Source organism: Nerophis lumbriciformis, linkage group LG05, assembly GCF_033978685.3.
Source record: "Nerophis lumbriciformis linkage group LG05, RoL_Nlum_v2.1, whole genome shotgun sequence".
Taxonomy (NCBI): Eukaryota; Metazoa; Chordata; class Actinopteri; order Syngnathiformes; family Syngnathidae; genus Nerophis; species Nerophis lumbriciformis.
Window position 1 is genome coordinate 42696581 of NC_084552.2, and position 19899 is coordinate 42716479.

Genomic DNA, 19899 nt, shown 5'->3' on the forward strand with positions numbered 1-19899 from the left:
TAATCGTCATTTGTAAAGTTTTGATGCAGTTTAATTTAATTTGTATAGTATACCACAGGCTAATAAAAAATAAAGCACAACTTTGGACAGCCCTGTCCTAACTTTACAACTGAAGATAGAGCGCGAGAGCCTTGTGTTTGCTAGCAAAAAGCTCAGCGTGAGCATGCCAGGCGAGTGTAATAGCTAAATCAAAAACAGCTTGTAATTCAACACAGAGCTGTGTGGAAGCGTTACCAAAGACATCTTTCATTCTTCATTTTGGCTTAGTGTCTTTCACCTCTTTTATACTCAGGCTGCTTCAGAGCTGTTATCTAAGGTTCCAGCAGAGTTTTTTTCTTTTCCATTGTCAATATGGAGGTGCTTCTACTTAAACTTAAATTTCCTTTTTCGTTTATTCATTTAATTCCCACTCATTTAGATTATGTTTTGTAGGTATTTTCCATATATTATTACACAATGGTGGTCTCATTTTGAAGAGCTGGAAGTGTCTGTATGTTTGGCGACTGCTTTCTGATAATGTAAAGAACAAATCCCACAGAGGTAAATAACATAATAAAGTATTCAAAGCGCTTCACTTTTTACACATTTTGTTATGTTAGTCTTATTTCAAAATGGAATGAATATTTTGTTGTTCTCATATTTCTAAAAACAATAACCCATAATAAACAAAAATGGTAAAAAGTGATGCGATGTGAATACTTTCCGGATACACTGTATGTTTTGTGTGATTTTTCTTTCATGGATTGGCTGACAGTATGCCATATTCTGACTCGTAATTTCCAAAATAAAAGCTCAAGCAAAACTTTGCCCTCGGAATCTATTTTTTTTTTTTATTTCAACATGATCGCTCACATAGGACAATGGGGAGTGAAACTGGTCCAGTCAGTTTGTGGTCTGCTCCGACATCAGTACTAAGGTTTTCTATTGTAGAAAACAGGATTCTCACACTTGGCCCCACTTAAAGGGGAATTGCACTTTTTGGGGGAATTTTGCCTATAAATCACAATAATTATGAAAGACATGAAGACAGATGTAATTTTTTTTTATGCATTCTAACTCGTAAATAAACTGAAATAAAATTCCACTTACAATGAAACCAATAGGATGTCCTCTATTTCCGCCCAAAAACCCAATAAATAACCATCTAAAAACTCCATTTAAATTTTGTGACATTGATATTGTTATTGTGAACACTAACAGAGACAAACTATTTATAGGGGGGTCGTGATCACTAGTGTGTGTGCCTATATTGACATAATCGAGTGATAAGCTGCTTCCTCGCTTCATTGCGTGTGGAAGTTTATTGTAGAACATATATCATGCCTCTCACCTGCATAGTTGAAGGATGAGGACGTATTCCGACAAGTTGGTACACTTTGACAGCCAATTTATACCCAGAATGACGAGAATGACACAAAAAGACGCTTGGTATTACCCCCATTTTCTTATGAGTCATTTTTAATCTAAACGGGACTATATGAACTTCCCAGCAGTTGGCATTCTAATGACAGCAGACATCGTACAGTAAGTGATGTTTCATTATGTTTGTTGGCTTTCATGAAGTCTGCAGTGAGTAATAATCAGTGATGTTGTTAAAAAAAGCAAACGTTGTGATGCGTTTATTATAAATAAATTAAATTACCGTATAATAAATGTATGCGCCGCGTATGCTTAAAATGAGCAAAATACGTAATTATTAAATGTTATTATAAATGTGCCCGCTACTGCATTACATGAAAACTGACAGTATGCATATAAAACCTTAATGGCGGTGTTTGGATGTTTTTTAAGGGTTTTTATAGGCAGAATAGAGTGATGCACATAGGCTCCATTGTTAGCTGACTTTTGATAGCATTTATTCACTATTTAGAATGTATAAAACAAAGACAAGCATATGTGTTCTTGTCTTTCAAAAGGATTGTGAATAATAGGCAGAATTAAAAAAAATGCAGTTCCTCTATAACACTTAAAACACAGTATGTGTGGCTAGTGTATGTGTACTTAATGGCACCCTGGTGTGACACGCTTCCTCTTCATTGCGAACGAGCCCAAATAAGACGTAAATAGTCCACTAGTTTATTGTTTAGTCGAGTGACAGAAGTTGCAGTTAAAGAGTTGAGTACAAGTCATGCGACAATCAAACTGGTAATTTTCCAAATGCACAGTGTGAACGCAGGCCAGAAGGGTTGACTGTAAAACAGATCTTGTGAGTACAGCCGAAGAGAGCTCACCTTCCGGCCGGTCATCAAAGTCCTCGTCCTCCTCCTCAGAGCCCACTGAGTATTCCGACTGGTTGTCCGAAATGTCAGCGTGCCACTCTGAAAGGACACGTGGCGCCAAGTGACCACCATTAAAAATTAACATCCTTTGTCACTGTGGACTCACCTTGATCTTCCTGCGCAGCGTCATTGTAGTTGACAGGCTTCCGGTTCCTTTTGCCTTTTCCCAGCTTACTGGCCAGGTCCTCCTGTTGCTGCTCGTAGTGATGCCGCAACAGTTTCTCCCAGTAGTCGGGGTCCACGTTCTCCTCCTGCTTGATGATCTCCCGCTCGATTTCCTCAACCTGGAGCATGGGATGAGGTCAGAGCAGGCAAAGGGCACAAGGCCATAACGCGAGGCGCGTATCCATATGGGCTCAATCAGAGGGTAAAGAGAAGCTGGCAAAGGCCATGGAACAAAGACTTTTGCCATAATTATGCATATCTGCACAATATTAACAAGCTATTTTCTGAATGTCTTCAAGGCATTCACTGACTACTTAGTCAGATACAGATGTTTCCTCACAAAGAGCGGATTAAAGCGGCACAAGTCAATATATTTATACAGCTCAAATGAAAAATGTGAGTAAGAGTTATCGCCTCATATATTTAGCACTACTTTTCTTTTCTTTATTTTACTGCTTTCTGAACTCAAACTCACGACAACAAAGATAAATGTAGCACAGCGTTTAGCTGCCAAACCTTTTTTTTTTCCCTTCAGCAACTTGGAGGGTCCAAAAAAGGTGAAGCTGGAAGCGACACGGGAAAAAATAATGTTCTCCTCTTGGCCTATTACCTTGTCCTCCTCTCGGACCATGTACTGGGCCACTTTGAAGGAGCTGAGGTACTCGTTCATATTCTGCACATCAGAGTCGTCGGTGGCATCCTGGCTTCTGTCAAGCAGCCTCTCGATGGCGGTGCTGTCGTAGTGGATCACGTTGCCCTCATCCTCCACTTTGTCCCCGGAGGAGTTCTTCATACCTGCCAGCAGTCAAATTGAACACAGTTAACACAAACTGCTGGAGAGTGAATGGAGTAAGGTTCCCAAGGTTGGCAAAGTTAGCACATTAGCAAAATGTTGCCACTGTAGCAGTACATTTGTTTGCAAAATTCACCGTCCCTCTCATGATTTGTTACAATCAAGCATTTGTGCAATGACATTCGCTTGTCCCATTGCTTTAATTCTGCTGTTTTATCACAATTTCTCCGACTTTGTGGATTTATTTCAGTCGTGTTTTGACTCATTTTGATAATATCTACTCTGGTGGTGGCCAGCTGTCATTAATTACTTGCAAGAGGGTGATCGCATTGATTGTATGACGCGTCTTTATTACGCATGCAAATATACAAACCTCGTTTCCATATGAGTTCGGAAATTGTGTTGGATGTAAATATAAACGGAATACAATAATTTGCAAATCCTTTTCAACCCATATTCAATTGAATGCACTACAAAGACAAGATATTTGATGTTCAAACTCATAAACTTTTCTTTTTTTTTTGCAAATAATAATTAACTTAGAATTTCATGGCTGCAACATGTGCCAAAGTAGTTGGGAAAGGGCATGTTTACCACTGTGTTACATGGCCTTTCCTTTTAACAACACTCAGTAAACGTTTGGGAACTGAGGAGACACATTTTTTAAGCTTCTCAGATGGAATTCTTTCCCATTCTTGCTTGATGTACAGCTTAAGTTGTCCAACAGTCCGGGGGTCTCCGTTGTGGTATTTTAGGCTTCATAATGCGCCACACATTTTCAATGGGAGACAGGTCTGGACTACAGGCAGGCCAGTCTAGTACCCGCACTCTTTTACTATGAAGCCAAGTTGATGTAACACGTGGCTTGGCATTGTCTTGCTGAAATAAGCAGGGGCGTCCATGGTAACGTTGCTTGGATGGCAACATATGTTGCTCCAAAACCTGTATGTACCTTTCAGCATTAATGGCGCCTTCACAGATGTGTAAGTTACCCATGTCTTGGGCACTAATACACCCCCATACCATCACAGATGCTGGCTTTTACACTTTGCGCCTATAACAATCCAGATGGTTCTTTTCCTCTTTGGTCCGCCGGACACGACGTCCACAGTTTCCAAAAACAATTTGAAATGTGGACTCGTCAGACCACAGAACACTTTTCCACTTTGTATCAGTCCATCTTAGATGAGCTCAGGCCCGGCGAAGCCGACAGCATTTCTGGGTGTTGTTGATAAACGGTTTTCGCCTTGCATAGGAGAGTTTTAGTTTGCACTTACAGATGTAGCGACCAACTGTCGTTACTGACAGTGGGTTTCTGAAGTGTTCCTGAGCCCATGTAGTGATATCCTTTACACACTGATGTCGCTTGTTGATGCAGTACAGCCTGAGGGATCGAAGGTCACGGGCTTAGCTGCTTACGTGCAGTGATTTCTCTAGATTCCCTGAACCCTTTGATGATATTACGGACCGTAGATGGTGAAATCCCTAAATTCCTTGCAATAGCTGGTTGAGAAAGGTTTTTCTTAAACTGTTCAACAATTTGCTCACGCATTTGTTGACAAAGTGGTGACCCTCGCCCCATCCTTGTTTGTGAATGACTGAGCATTTCACGGAATCTACTTTTATACCCAATCACGGCACCCACCTGTTCCCAATTTGCCTGTTCACCTGTGGGATGTTCCAAATAAGTGTTTGATGAGCATTCCTCAACTTTATCAGTATTTATTGCCACCTTTCCCAACTTCTTTGTCACGTGTTGCTGGCATCAAATTCTAAAGTTAATGATTATTTGCAAAAAAAAAAAGTTTATCAGTTTGAACATCAAATATGTTGTCTTTGTAGCATATTCAACTGAATATGGGTTGAAAATGATTTGCAAATCATTGTATTCCGTTTATATTTACATCTAACACAATTTCCCAACTCATATGGAAACGGAGTTTGTAGCTGCTAGTAAGCCTGTGTGCTGTGTGATTGACTTTTGGATTCTTTTGAGTCTTGGTACTTTATATCTGTTATGCATTGTGTTGGTTTTCACGATGAACCAGCGAGGAAGGATCACATTCTTGTTGTACTATGACTCTGCTACATTGAGAGAGCATAGCATACCGGACTTTAGGCATTAAGTGGGACCAGGCACTCTACGATTGGCCCCGCATGGGTATGCCCAAAAACGCAAAACAGAATCCCGATTCTCTGGGATTAATTTTTCAGACTACACAGACTATTTTCATGTCATGTTTAAAATTTGAAAATAATCCCATTGAGTTATTATTATCACTATTGTTGGACTCCTCATTGTCTTGTTCTGCATCAAAGAGACTTCCAGTTCTTTCTGCCGTTCTTCCTGGGAGGTCCCAGAATGACAGTTAATTTTCTTGACAGAAATTATTACAACGATAGAAAATAATCCATCAAGTCAAAACACTTGTCTTGACTTGACAGTACATTCATGCACATACTATAACAAGTAAAAAAAAATAAAAAATTAACTTGGGATCAGTCCTCCTGTGAGCTCATGATTGAGCTGGGGGTGTCTGCTTTTAGCGGGTAAAACCAGGGCAGTAGAGCCAACCTGACCTGGCACGGTGAGGCTTACTGGGAAATGGGGAGAATAAGGAGGAAGTGTCGGCCATCAGGTCATATTCAATTACAGTGAATTGACGTAAAATCGGCTTGTGTTGCATAATTGGCCAACAAAAATTATTCAAATTCTGATTCTAATATTAAAAAAAAAATTCCACTTTAATTAGATTTTTTGTGAAACGTTCGGGCACCTTCTCCTTCGTCTTTGAAAAGCTCCTCTGTTCCAAATTTAAGGATATCATCCAGTTCCTGCTTGGTCATGGAGCCAGCTTTGGATCCCAGGCCTGGCCGGACCACCAGGTGAGTCAGCATCATTTTCCTCTTGGCCACCTGGGTGATGCGCTCCTCCACGCTGGCTCGCGTCACAAAGCGGTAAATCATCACCTTGTTGGCCTGCCCGATGCGGTGAGCGCGACTGAAGGCCTGACACGAGCGGGGGGGACAGAAGAAGAGAAGTTGTGAAAAGCTGAGAAGGATTTCTCTGCCATGACAGCCACAGGCTACCTGTATGTCATTGTGAGGGTTCCAGTCTGAGTCGAAGATGACCACAGTGTCTGCTGTGGCTAAGTTGATTCCTAAACCTCCAGCTCGGGTGGAGAGCAAGAAACAAAACTGACAGGCGCCTGGTGCTGCAAACAGAAAAAAGCCACAAAATATTGTTAATTTTTAAGTAGAGCAGGATTCCAGCCTCTGCAACACGAACACACCGTTGAAGCGGTCAATGGCCTCCTGCCTCAGAGCTCCTGTGACGCCACCGTCTATCCTTTCATACTTGTAACCTTCATAATCCAGGAAGTCTTCAAGTAGGTCCAGCATTTTAGTCATCTGCAAAAAAGGCAAGTTTCACCAAAGCTGTATGGGGGGAGGAAGGGGGTTAGCACGTGTTAAAAGACAGACTACCTGGGAGAAGACCAGCACCCTGTGGCCCTGCTCCTTCAGTTTCCTCAGCATCTTCTGCATTAGCGTCAGTTTTCCAGAAGCCTTTGTGAGGGCAGAACCCTCATAAGCACCGTTTGGTGTTTTCTGGGCTTCCTGTAACACAACGGGAGAGCATGGCTGTACTACACTGCCACATGGTGTCACTGTTGCACAATTTAGAAGGCTGCCTCATGTCTTAAGAGTAGACCCACACTAGTGTTCCCAAACCGTTATTGACCCAAAGCACATATTTTACATGTGTAACATGACTAATTCTGTTGTTTGAATGACAAGAAGTAGATAGATAGGTGAATTATGTACCTTCTGCTGTCTAGCAAAAGACTGATTAATTGTTCCACCAGTTACTATGTGTTTCCTGGCACAGATACTGTAGATGAACAAAAATACCCCCCAAAACTAAATTGTATTCATAAAAAGAATATTTTACATTAAAAAAAAAACTTTTTTGTATTAAATAAATACTATTGTTTTGAATAATTAAGTACAGTTGGATATTTAGCTGCAGCACTGTGGTTCTTAATCACTACACAATGTTTCCGGGGGGGAAAAAAGTTTTTCATCAGGTCTACATAGATGAATGAAATCAGAAATTAAGCCTTGAAATCCCCTTTAAATATATATGCTGTGGCACTTCAAGAAAATCTATTTGGCAGCTGTGCAAAGCCTGGTAGTAATAAAATAATCCATTATGACAATACTACATTAGTATCGCAACATTATAAACGTTGTAAAGCTTATACAGTGGTACCTCATCTTAAGAGTGCCCCACATTAAAAGTGTTTTGAGATAATAGCTGTCTCTCTGCTAATTGTAATGCTTTAAGTTTCAAGCAAAACATTTAGTTACAAGCATTCCCGCCATTAGCTGGTTTACAGTAGCAAATGTCATTGTGAACTTTGTAAAATCTTAACATCAGCAAAAAAAAATGTGAATAATATCCAAACGACAAACATTGTATCCATGAAAATATGGAGAAGCTGGTGATGGCGTGTTTGACAGAGAAGAGATACCGTAGAACTCCACTCTCCAAAGTAAAGGCTGTACATTATTACAATAAACTACTAACCTAATAAACTACTGTAGGTGTTTGTGGCACATTCTATTGTATTGTTTTTCATACAATATTTCTCATCTAAAAGTTTGTTTTTATTTTCAAAACGCATGGTACATGTTAAAATTGTGCTGTTTTGGGGCGGCAAACACCAAATAAATTGATTTCAATTCATTTGAATGGGCGACGTTGATTTGCGGTATAGGTGTTGTGAGTTAAGATCTCTGTCACAGAACCAACAGCTTGTACTTCGTAAATCGAAGTACAAGCTGTACAGGCGAGTGACATTTTTAGACACCCAGGAAAAATGTATTGGTGTAGATTAACTTTGAGGGATCTAAACTCATTGTTTAATTTTGTTATGGGTCCATCATTGGGAGAACCTTGTTGTTTTTGGTGGAAATAATATCGCAGTATAACCAAAAATATGAACTAAAATTAAAAGCGGGACTTCATTTGTATGAAACAGAAATCAGCAAAGGGAAGACAAGATTTAGAATCATAAACGCTCATTTTTGCTTCATGTTCAGTGAGTTTTAGCGGTTAACATTGGCTAAGTTAAAGAGGATTTATTATGCAAAACGGCTTCACGGTGGCAGAGGGGTTAGTGCATCTGCCTCACAATACGAAGGTCCTGAGTAGTCTTGGGTTCAATCCCGGGCTCGGGATCTTTCTGTGTGGAGTTTGCATGTTCTCCCCGTGACTGCGTGGGTTCCCTCCGGGTACTCCGGCTTCCTCCCACTTCCAAAGACATGCACCTGGGGATAAGTTGATTGGCAACACTAAATTGGCCCTAGTGTGTAGATGTGAATGTGAATGTTGTCTGTCTATCTGTGTTGGCCCTGCGATGAGGTGGCGACTTGTCCAGGGTGTACCCCGCCTTCCGCTCGATTGTAGCTGAGATAGGCTCCAGCGCCCCCGCGACCCCAAAGGGAATAAGCGGTAGAAAATGGATGGGGATGGGTATTATGCAAAACCAACTTTTCTTACCTGATGGTACCTGGTTTTATGTATTTGGGATCTCCATAAGTCCCAAAAAATGTAAATCAAACCATGGAGGTATGGTGGAAATATGTTTAAAAAGCCTTTGCCTTCCTTCATACTTCTTAAAAATTAGCCTTTTGGAATTTTTCTCTGTCCTGTGACGTTGTCTGACTTGTGATGTCAGCGGATATCTCCATGTATTGTGGAAATTTACCGAAGATTTTTGTGCAAGTCTGCCATTGAAGTCACACATAGTAGTCAATAAACTCCTTCTTGTTCTTTATCCTTCTGTTTTGGACAGACTGCTTTGTAGATGCACTTGCATCCTCCACTGTTGCCATTTCTAATACAAGGTAGCGTTTAGTTCCAACATATATCTGTCAGTAGACTCGATAATGAAGCGCTGAAAACTACAACATGGCTTACGGGAAGAAGACGCAGTTGAAGTGGAGGCACGTATATAACACCCTGCCTACATAGTAGGTGCCCTGCCTACAAAACGCTGCATACTGAAGAGACGGTCAGAAAGCGGCTTGTAGGTGGTCTGTAAAACATAATCTATGTAAAATGTTGATCAAATAACCACCATTACATGTTATGTAGACCAGTGGTCCCCAACAACCGGGCCGGTACCGGTCCGTGGCCCGGTACCGGTCGGTGGATCGATTGGTACCGGGCCGCACAAGAATAAAAAAATTAAAAAACTTTTTTTTTTTTTATTAAATCAACATAAAAAACACAATATACACTTACAATTAGTGCAGCAACTCAAAAAACCTCCCTCCCCCATTTACACTCATTCACACTCATTCGCACAAAAGAGTTGTTTCTTTCTGTTATTAATATTTCTGGTTCCTACATTATATATCAATATAGATCAATACTGTCTGCAGGGTAAGCACACATGTTTGTATTGATTGTATTTTTTTATGAAAAAACCCCCAAAACCCCCCCCCCCCCCCCCCCCCCCCCCCGTCCGTGGGACAAATTTTCAAGCGTTGATCGGTCCGCAGTTACAAAAAGGTTGGGGACCACTGATGTAGACAACAAGGATGTGTTTTAAATGTAGAAAAAAGTCATAATAGTTCCCCTTTCAGTATGGGGTGGAACTTTTACTTTGATGTATGGCGTGTATATAGTAATGTTGACCCACAATTATTTAAAATATGGCAATACTGTATAAACAACGCTTTGTTGCCCCCAGTACCAGGGTTTTCCGGGCTAATGAGGTGAAAATACAAGAAGATATGAAAACAATGGAGTTCTTCTCACCATGGAGGCGACAGGGAAAAGGTAGGGGTGGTTGCAGCACTTCTTCAGATCCATCATGATGTTGAGCAGAGAGACCTGGTTTCCTCCGCTTTTTGAGTTAAGAGCCTCAAAGTTCTTGGTAAGAATCAGCTTATAGTATTTTCTGTGTTGAAATAAGAAAACACGAGAATAAAGGAGAACTCTCAGCAGGACCAGTGAGCGACCGGTGTGTCGTACTTCTGCATGGGGCTCAGTTCCACTCGTACAATCAGCTCTGTCTTGGCGGGCATGTTCTTGAAGACATCAGCCTTTAGCCTCCGCAGCATGTGAGGACCCAGCAGGTCATGGAGTTTCTTGATCTGATCTTCCTTGGAGATGTCGGCAAACTCCTCCAAGAAGCCCTCGAGGTTGCTGCACAGTTATTAATTAAGGGGGACCTACAGTATGATGAATTTACTCGTTTTTGACTTGTAAATGTTGTTTCAATGTTGGATACTCGTGTTAAACAAGGCCAAAGCATCAAATGTTGTTCTGTCTCCCTGTAATGTTTGTCTGCTCTTTAAGGGGATTGTGCTGAAAATCTTAATTTCCCCTCGGGGATTATTAAAGTATTACTGATTCTTATTTCTGATTCTGAAATCATAAGGTTCATGCATTTGGCCGTGAGCTTGCACGCAGTTTTGGATGCCTCTGTTTGCGGAGTTATGGGTTATTTTTAACGGGGAATCTGGTCATTTTTATTATTATTACTATTATTATAGGCCATTTCTTAACAGAAAGCCTCCTCCCCCTCTGCTGAGCCGACCAGCTAAGACTGCTGCCGTTGGAACTTCCATATATTCCTTCGAGTTTCATGCCCTCCCGCCTGCTCTATGACTAAAATAAATACTATAAAATAAACACTTATACACGTCTGGGCAACTTTGAATTTAGATTAGCCGCTGAACTCGGACGGAACAAAAGGCCCCATTGTGACAATACGACTTGGTTTGAAGAAACATTAGAGAAGGTGCATAAAGTATAATTTTTATCTAAGTTTGGAATGTGCATAATAACACAGATGTGCGGCATGCAGTGAAATTAGCAGTGTTGTATCGATCGGAGTCGGCAGGTGTACTTAATGTTGTGACCAGGTGAATATCTACGGTACACTGTTTGTGAAGTTTATTTTCGACCGTGACAGAAAAAAATCGTGGGGACGTTCGTCGTCAAGATATATATTTAACGGTGTACATTTACAAATTCTGATACTTTTGGAGAGGGTGGGGCGTGGTTTCATTTGCAGTCAAGAGATGTGTTATTTTAACCACAAGGAAGTGTTTTAAATGTACATTAAAATCCTCATATGTCTTCTTCAAGGCATCATTTTGATGTGAAAGTTTGTGTGTGCGTGTCGTACTTGAAGCGGTTTGGCGTGAGAAAGTTGAGCAGGTGAAAAAGCTCCTCCAGGTTGTTCTGTAGCGGCGTTCCTGTCAGCAGCAGCTTGTGGTCAATCTTGTAGTCGTTCAGTCGCCTGAAAAACTGCAGAAGAGTTGTTTTTACACAGTATGTCCAAAAGAGGGCGCTGACTAGTACAGCGGAACCCAGTTTATTTGTGAAGTGCATTCACACACACACTGCAGTCTTTTTAGTCTAAAGTACCTTGGACTGATTGTTTTTAAGGCGGTGAGCCTCATCCACCACCAGACATGCCCAGTCGATGGACTTCAGGGCCGTCTGGTCGATGGTCACCAGCTCATAGGAGGTCAGCAGCACGTGGAACTTAATAGGAGTATCTCTCTGCATGAGTGAAGAATGTTTGATGATGTGATTTGTCAATGAAATATATTTGAGGGGAGAACGTTGTGTCTCACCCGCATCTTGAAAGACTTCTTTCCTCCCTTCACGACCGAGTCGTCAAACGATAACTCGTTCTCTCTGATGATGGCTCGGCTGTCCTTATCGCCCGTGTAGGTCACCACGTAGAAGTCGGGTGCCCACATCTCAAACTCCCGCTCCCAGTTGATGATGGTGGAGAGTGGGGCGCTAACCAGGAAGGGACCCTTTGTGTGACCCTGGGGAATGAGAGTGCAACTCCTTTTAGTTGTTGACAACCCAATTGCAAAAGTTACGCACATTATAAAAAAGAGCAGAGAAGAATAAACAATGATGGGTATCAAGAACACGCAAATACACTCTTTATAACAAAATGTATGGATCTGTTGCAGTATAAGATATATTTGAAGCAAGACACAACCACCAAATATCCAAAACATGTTCAAAGATAGAGATAGAAAATATAATTTGAGGGGTAAATTGAATAAAGAAGAAAAATTGCCTATCGGTTTGTGGGGCGAATCAGTTGGATAAGGAAATCAAACAAAGCAATAACATCAGTCAATTTAAAAAGAAATACAAAACAAATATTTTTCACAGGTACAACAAAGAGGAAACATGTCATGATCTGTGGTTTGGATCATGTTTTATGTTATTTTCTGTTTAAGACTCTAGTTCCTGGTTGCACTTCCTTGTTTGTTTTGTCACCATGGTTACTCATTGTGTTCACCTGTCTCTGATTAGTACTCGCCCGCTCACCTGCTTCCCGAGCACTAATCAGAGGCATTATTTAAGCTCGTCTTTGCCAGTCAGTTGGCCTGGCTTCATTGTTTGCGTCACACCTATGCCACGTAAATGTTGTTTATTCCATGTCATAGTCTATGCTAGTGATGGGTTGATGAGGCGTCATGAAGCGTTTCGACACATTGCAAAACTGTATTGATACTGTGTCGATACTGTGTCACTAAATACTGACATCTGCTGGACATTAAAAATCCCTACAGGCATCCTATGGACCGACTCAACTGACACTGATTTTATGACCTAGTATATACAATAACATAAACCAAGTCATTGTATTTCATTTAGGATTATTTAATATCTTCATTTAAATAAAAATATATTTTTATCTTTTTTAGATACAGTTAAGAAATAATGTGAACATGTATCATAACATGGAAATATAAGAGAACGTGTTGTGAATGAGGATGCTTGTGGACTGGGAATTTTTATTTTTATTTTTTTTACACATTTTTATTTAAAAAAAACCAGTTTTTCCAACGTATTAAATTTTAGACGATTTCTCTTCTTAGTTATTATTTCTCCAGCTGTAAAAAAGACCCACTCACAGGGCACAGAGGAGGCGTCAGTGCGACACAATTCGCGTATCGGTCACGTGAACGAAACAGCTCATGATCGGTCACGTGACTTTCTAAAAGCGGTACGCGCACCGACACAGGGTTTTGCTCTATGAGCTCGACGCATGCGCCGATGCATCGGTGTTGCCGGACCCATCACTAGTCTATGCTAAGTCTTAGCTTCCTATGTGAAAGGCACGCTTGCCTTTTTGTTGTTATGCCTGCATTTTTTGTAGTTTGGTGATTTATGTTAAATAAATCAAATCCTACCTTCACGCTGTCGTCCGGAGCCGTCCATTTTTGCGTCTTGGGAGAACAACCGCGCAGCAAGCTGCACCCCCGCCGTGACAAAACATTAATTATCTTAAGGATATAAAGTATTTATACAAACTACAGTTGATGAAATGATGAGTGGGTTTATTATTGTGAGTATGTGTGAATTAAATTAAATGACATGTACTTAATATTGTTTAGTGTCAGGTGATTATGTATTGTATTGATTATTAAGAATCAAAATATCTGAGTGATGGGACAGGACAATATAAACTTTTGCTACTTCCTGCTGTTTTTCGGACACACTATGTTTCTTTGTTTCTGTTAACTACTGTATTATTACTATTGTTTTTTGTAGATTAAGAGATGTTTGAATTGTGTATATGGTTTATTTTGTTCGAAATTAATTGGTGAACTGAACTGAGCCAACTTAACCTGTGTTCTTTGTTTTACTAAAAACTGTTCGCTTACGTCAACGTCGGCATACATGGTTGACAGCTTTGGTCAAAATCAAATTTAAAATCAGAAGTTTTGTTTGAAAAGTCTGTCCGTTAATTTGTAACGTAATTGTTATCATTAAGCAGTGTGAAACAACCACAGCACCGTACCGGTCTAGTTACATAGCATTAAAACGCACAATGTTCATTGCAAAATAATAAAAATAAACCTCTTGGATACAACCACAGCAACTTTCGGTTTTGTCAATAACCATTGATATTGACGTTAGTTGTGGGTTGTCAACATAAGCGGTTTCACTATATTAACATTTTGTGGTCAGACAAAAAGTAGGAAAAGATGGGTACCTCTTTAAAGAGAGAATAGAGGAAGACAATGGTCTGGATGGTCTTGCCAAGACCCATCTCATCCGCCAGAATGGTGTCGGTTCCCTGAGCCCATGAAAAGCGAAGCCAATTGAGACCCTCCATTTGGTACAGGTGTAGGGTGCCGCCCGTCAACGTCACAAAGTCTGGCTGCTCCTCGTATTTGATCGTAGGCTGCAAGGAGAAGTTCAACCAGGAAGTAAAATGGAAGTCAATTTAGACTGGGGCACAGTGAGCTCACATCAGTGACTGGTGAGGCGGGAGACTCGTCTTCGTCCTCCTGACTCTTACTCCTCATCCTCCTGGGTTTGTCCGGGTCTTCCTTCATGATGGAGTCTCTTTTAGAGCAGCAACAATAAGTAAAACGTGAGTACTAAATGAGCGCAGACCTCCATTGAGGTTGGGCCCAGAATTCAAATAGCCCACCTGTGTCTCCAGTAGTTGGTCTTGTAAATACCAAAGTCGGGGATGTCCATGTCATCTCGTTCCCAAGTGCACTGATCATAGGTCAGGTCTCTCCATTTAACCAGGTAGTGGTAGATGCCCTTTTTATCAACACTGAAGCAAACAGCAGCAATGAGGTCATCACTTAAATGAACACACACTAGATAAAGTGGAAGCTGTTTGTCGACGTCCCTTTGACGACTTCACTCTTATTGACATAAGCGGTTGGCGACATTGCCTGCGCATTTGCTAACCTGATGACCTGAGCTGATTTAAACAGTCACGTTTTAGTAATAAGAATAATTAAACGGGTTCCACTATACTATGTACTATTGCATATACTACACTCTACCTGTGGTTGATGATGCGATGGATTATCATCCACTCAGGCTTGATGCCGTATTTGTAGTACTTCTCTTCAAGGATGGCATATTGCGGGTCTTTAGCCCTCCTCTTCTCGCTCTTTCCCATCCCGTTCTCATCCTCGCCGCCCGAGACGTAGTCCAAACTGGGAGGTTCGTCCATATCTGTCTTCCTCTGGTAATTTCTGTACATCACTGAGTGGAAGATCTCCAACTGGCAGGCAGCAAAAAGGGGGACATTTCTTAAAATAATTTTTCTCAATGTAACTGTTGGGGGATGCACGTAATACCTGCTGGGGCCCTTATCGTACACAATAATCCTAAGGGCCCCCTATCCCATCCTAAAGCGTCGCTGCCCTATACAAACACACTTGGTATGTTTACATGGACTAAAAATACACACTATTGCATGAATTTGGTTGAAACCAGTTTTTTAAAACACAAGTGAAAACCCTAGTTAAGTTTTTGACCATAAAAGATGGGATTATACCTCGACTACATTATAGCTATATAACCCCCAAAATAATTAGGTTTTTTATGGATTATTTTCTTATTACAAAAAAGTGCCAACAAATTCAATACAAAGTGTCTAAAATATTAATTCAAATAATCATATTTTTAAGTTTCTAACCTAAATTAAGGGGCCTTAAACACACTACAGTTTTGGGAAATGAGAGGCAAAACTACATAACTTGTACATAACTTTCTCCTATGCTGCCATAGACAGATTAAATAAATGTTTCACCTTTCTTCCATCATCTCATTCTTGTTCCAAAATGCTGATGCTGTGTGTAAATGTCTGTGTTGAGTGAAATGCTCAAAGCTACAGTAGGTTTGTTGCTATCCAGGTGGAACAAACCATTTTGTATTTTTGATAGGGGACATATATATAATAGTCTTGGATATTTTTTTTTTATTTCCTCCATCCATTTTCTATTTTCTTGTCCCTTACGGGGTCACAGGGAGCTGCTGGAGCCTATCCCAGCTGCACACGGGCGGAATCAAGCAACCTTATTGTTCAATAATAAGGTTATATTTATGTTATCTGAACATTTATGATGTCGTTATTTTATAACTTACATATTTAGATGACATTAAAAAATATTCATACTTTACAAAATCCCAGTGGCCCCAGTACAACATCCCCACTTTCCCCTCCACATCCACGCCCCTGAGTACCTGCAGCTCAGTGATCCATGTACAGTGCCAGTAGGACTGTCCCACCAACTTGACAAAGAATTCCCGCTCAGCTCTGCCCTTCATAGGTGGCGGAGGAGGTTCATCAGGTGGCGCATCAGGGGCAGGCGGCACGGGAATGGGAGCCGGGGGTTCGCCCCACCGCCAGTGAAGGATCTTCTGTACTCGTCCTTTAATCGGTGGACACTGGAAGAATAACACAAAGAATTACAAGACATTTTAGGACATTTTCCTAATGTTTAGCAGTAAATTAAACCAAAAACAACAGCCTAAAGGCAGGAGGTGTGTGTAAAATATAGTACTCCAATCATGGAGGTTGGTTAATTGGTGCAGTTGAGGCACAAACTGGAGGTGGCCGGATCAAACCAAATATAAATAATATTGACACCATGGGTAGTATCAGTATTGAAACGACACTAGCACTATATATATAGAGAGAGACAGAGAGAGAGAGAGAGAGAGAGAGAGAGAGAGAGAGAGAGAGAGAGAGAGAGAGAGAGAGAGAGAGAGAGAGAGAGAGAGAGAGAACCCAGGTGGAAAATGTCTTAAGTCTGTGTGTTTATGTCTGTAAAAGAGCGTTTGTATCCATTTTGTGTTGAGCTGTTTAGAAAAGCGTAATGTTTAATGTGCAAATAGTAACATATGTTAGGGATGGAACGGTATAAAAATTCCTGTCAAAATTATCGTGACCAAAATCATCACGATTATCAATATTATTATGTTATTAGTGCTCGAAAAGTACTTATACACACTCTGAAATCTTTTGATTTGTTTATCAGCGAAAATAAATGGACCCACTGTTAGAAAGTCCACTATTTTGCATGTTTTGTGTTTCTTATGCGTCACGGATAAGAGTATTGTGGCGGGCATTATGACGTCCTACTCTGTTCAGCGGTCCTTGAACGCACCGTAACAACACCTCTGTGTCATATTTCTCTGAATATAGAACAATCGCTCTGGTCTAAGAGAGCACAGCTTTTAGGTTCAATATGCACAATCCTCAGACACCAATGTGTTTGTATAATTGGGGTATGTCGTTTCCTAATGGGGAGAGGCGTTATTGTCTCTTGTTTTCATGTTAACATTTAAGATAGCAAGCTAGCGGCAGTCCTTCTGTGACTTTATTAAAGTGCGGCTATCAATCACTGTTTTTGGATAATTTCTATTTAAACAGGTAATACTAACCGTGAGAGTTTTACTGTAGTTATTATTATTATTGTTTATCGTTACATCCCTAGCCTAAATCAAACAAATTGTCCAGTCCCATGTTGGTTTACATTTTAATGAGATAAACTTATATTAAGATAAAAAACTTTTTTGTGCGATTACTCATGATTCATTTTTAGTTAATTAAGGACAAATGCTATTAATCGTGATTAAAATTTCTAATCGTTTGACAGCCCTAATTTATATATTGTTTAATTGTTCACAAATAATACATTCAAAATATTTAAGAATATTTGATTATAATGTGATAATAATCATGATCAACAAATTAAGGCAAAATCACAGAAACATTGAAAGGTATCAGTATCGAAAACACTAGGCCTGTATTGATTTGGTATTGGATCAATACCAGAATATGCAGTATCGCCCACTATTGGCAAAAACCAAACAACAAAGACGGACAAAGAGTCGTCATGCAAAGGAAGCACATCACGTGACCATCATGCACGGCAGTGCCCGAGTAGAACATTAAATCACTAACCGTGCATCGCGGACACAACCACTCTCCATTGGGGATCTCTGGCAGTGGAGGGTTTAGACAGTGGATGTGGTAGGAAGATGTGCAGGTGTCACAGCACAACAGTTCACCTCCGTCTTTACACACCCGGCAGAACTCAATGTGGTCGTCTTCCTCCTCGGCACTGGCAGGGACACCGGCCCCAACCTCCAAGATGGTTCTGTCCTCCACGTCCTCTTCAAAGTCTTCAAAGTCCTCGTCTTTTGCTTCCCACTGGATACCTTCTTTTTCCTGTGAATAGTGTCAAAAGAATGAGCAAGGTGACGTTTAACATGAAAAGGAGGACGTCGTTGGACTCACGCAGTGTGGACAGCTCCAATTGCCCTCAGGAGCCTTGTCCATCTCAGGTTCCAGGCACACAAGGTGGTAAGCTCGTGGACACGTGTCACACAGGATGATCTCGCCACCCTGCTGACACACCTCGCAGTAGTCCTGATGGTCTGTTTCATAGCCGTCCCCTTCCTCCTCACCCACAACTGGAAAGGGCACACGAGTGGTACAAAATCTTCCTGAAGACCTGTTAGACTACACTTTGCTTACTTTTCTTCTTCTTCTTAGCCGGCCGCCCTCGCTTGTTCTTCTTGACGCGGCCAGAGCTGTCGGATCGAACCGAGGAGCTGTGAACGCTGGAGTCCTCCTGCTCCGACTCGTCCTCGTCCATGTCCTCACTCTGACAAAGATTGCAACGTTCTTACTTGGCAAGCTAACAGTCCATCCTATAATCCCTAAGAAACTCCACACTGACACTCACAGAGCAACTCTTCTTCCTCTTAGTGCATATCGGCGAAAGCTTGATACGAATGGGCGCCATCTTTTTAGCCTTGGCTGCAGCTAAAGCCTTTTTTTTGTCCGAGACTCGAGGACTTTTACTGCGCTTCTTGTAACCTGGACCTAGGGGACGGAAGGACGAGAAGAATGATTAAGGAATTGAAAGTCAAATAAGTTTTTAGAAGGTCTTCCCACCTTTGCCCTCTTTAGTCTTAGCCTTCCGAATGGGCGGGGGCTGCGGCGGGAGCGGCGGCTCAGGCAAGACAGTCGCCGCGGACACCTGTTCGGCGACAGCGATGGCGGCAGCTGCGGCGGCCGCAGCGACAGCAGCCCCATTGCCTTTGAAAGGGTTGTTGGAGCTAAACTCCCTCCATTTGGCGCCCAGGATTGTCATCATCTTAGACATGGGGATCTTAGGGTTCTTCTTGGCAATCATTGGCCTGGAAGGAGACATCACAATAAATTCAAATTGTTAGGTACCAAGCAAAGTCAATGGGAATTAGCATTAAAAAAGACAGCCGGTGTCTCATCTCAAAGCCGTCATCGATGAAAAGCAGCACAGTGCTTCTCCTAGATTTGCAGCTTTTGGTGGGAGCATAAACACGCAAAGCTTAGCCATCTGTATTATTATTGCTCTTGTATTATGACATTTGGGGTTTACACGAGCATGTGTGAGTTGGGAGAAATTGGACTGCTAGTCAATACAACAATACAAACAAAAAGATTTGTAAAATAATGCACAAAGTCAAAATATTTGCACGTCTTTGAATTAATGCGATCGCTCCTCGCACACTATACATGGGGTAGATGAGAACTTGTACACGCTACCATGAAATAAATAACTATTTGTGTCATCTTTAAATGTTACATGGTGATTAATTGAGATGTGAAGACATCAGAAGATTATTCTGATTGAAACATGTATTTTTTGTCAGGGGTTGAACATGACAGATCTACTGAAGAACATGATACAGCCATTTCAGATAACAGGCTCCATGTACAGTATCTTTCTGTATAATATTTACACATACTGCTATTATTTTACAAATGTACTTTTGCTCATAGCTTT

The 19899-nt window shown here is 41.1% G+C and overlaps 1 protein-coding gene across 4 annotated transcripts in view; it reads right to left on the reverse strand.

The window, feature by feature from the left end:
• Positions 1 to 19899, reverse strand: part of chd3 (chromodomain helicase DNA binding protein 3) — a 67308-nt gene that overhangs the window by 30030 nt on the left and 17379 nt on the right. For all 4 annotated transcript variants that reach the window (XM_061960221.2, XM_061960229.2, XM_072913230.1 and 1 more), the window contains 22 exons: positions 19026 to 19270; positions 18814 to 18953; positions 18603 to 18732; positions 18363 to 18538; positions 18027 to 18293; positions 16301 to 16504; positions 15112 to 15335; positions 14742 to 14873; positions 14557 to 14653; positions 14298 to 14489; positions 11902 to 12102; positions 11690 to 11827; positions 11448 to 11569; positions 10286 to 10459; positions 10070 to 10211; positions 6724 to 6855; positions 6531 to 6648; positions 6328 to 6452; positions 6015 to 6246; positions 3055 to 3239; positions 2386 to 2563; positions 2232 to 2318 (listed from right to left, as the gene is read on the reverse strand). In XM_061960221.2, coding sequence (XP_061816205.2) covers positions 2232 to 2318; positions 2386 to 2563; positions 3055 to 3239; positions 6015 to 6246; positions 6328 to 6452; positions 6531 to 6648; positions 6724 to 6855; positions 10070 to 10211; positions 10286 to 10459; positions 11448 to 11569; positions 11690 to 11827; positions 11902 to 12102; positions 14298 to 14489; positions 14557 to 14653; positions 14742 to 14873; positions 15112 to 15335; positions 16301 to 16504; positions 18027 to 18293; positions 18363 to 18538; positions 18603 to 18732; positions 18814 to 18953; positions 19026 to 19270 — 3641 coding nt within the window. The remainder of the gene's footprint in view (positions 1 to 2231; positions 2319 to 2385; positions 2564 to 3054; positions 3240 to 6014; positions 6247 to 6327; positions 6453 to 6530; positions 6649 to 6723; positions 6856 to 10069; positions 10212 to 10285; positions 10460 to 11447; positions 11570 to 11689; positions 11828 to 11901; positions 12103 to 14297; positions 14490 to 14556; positions 14654 to 14741; positions 14874 to 15111; positions 15336 to 16300; positions 16505 to 18026; positions 18294 to 18362; positions 18539 to 18602; positions 18733 to 18813; positions 18954 to 19025; positions 19271 to 19899) is intronic.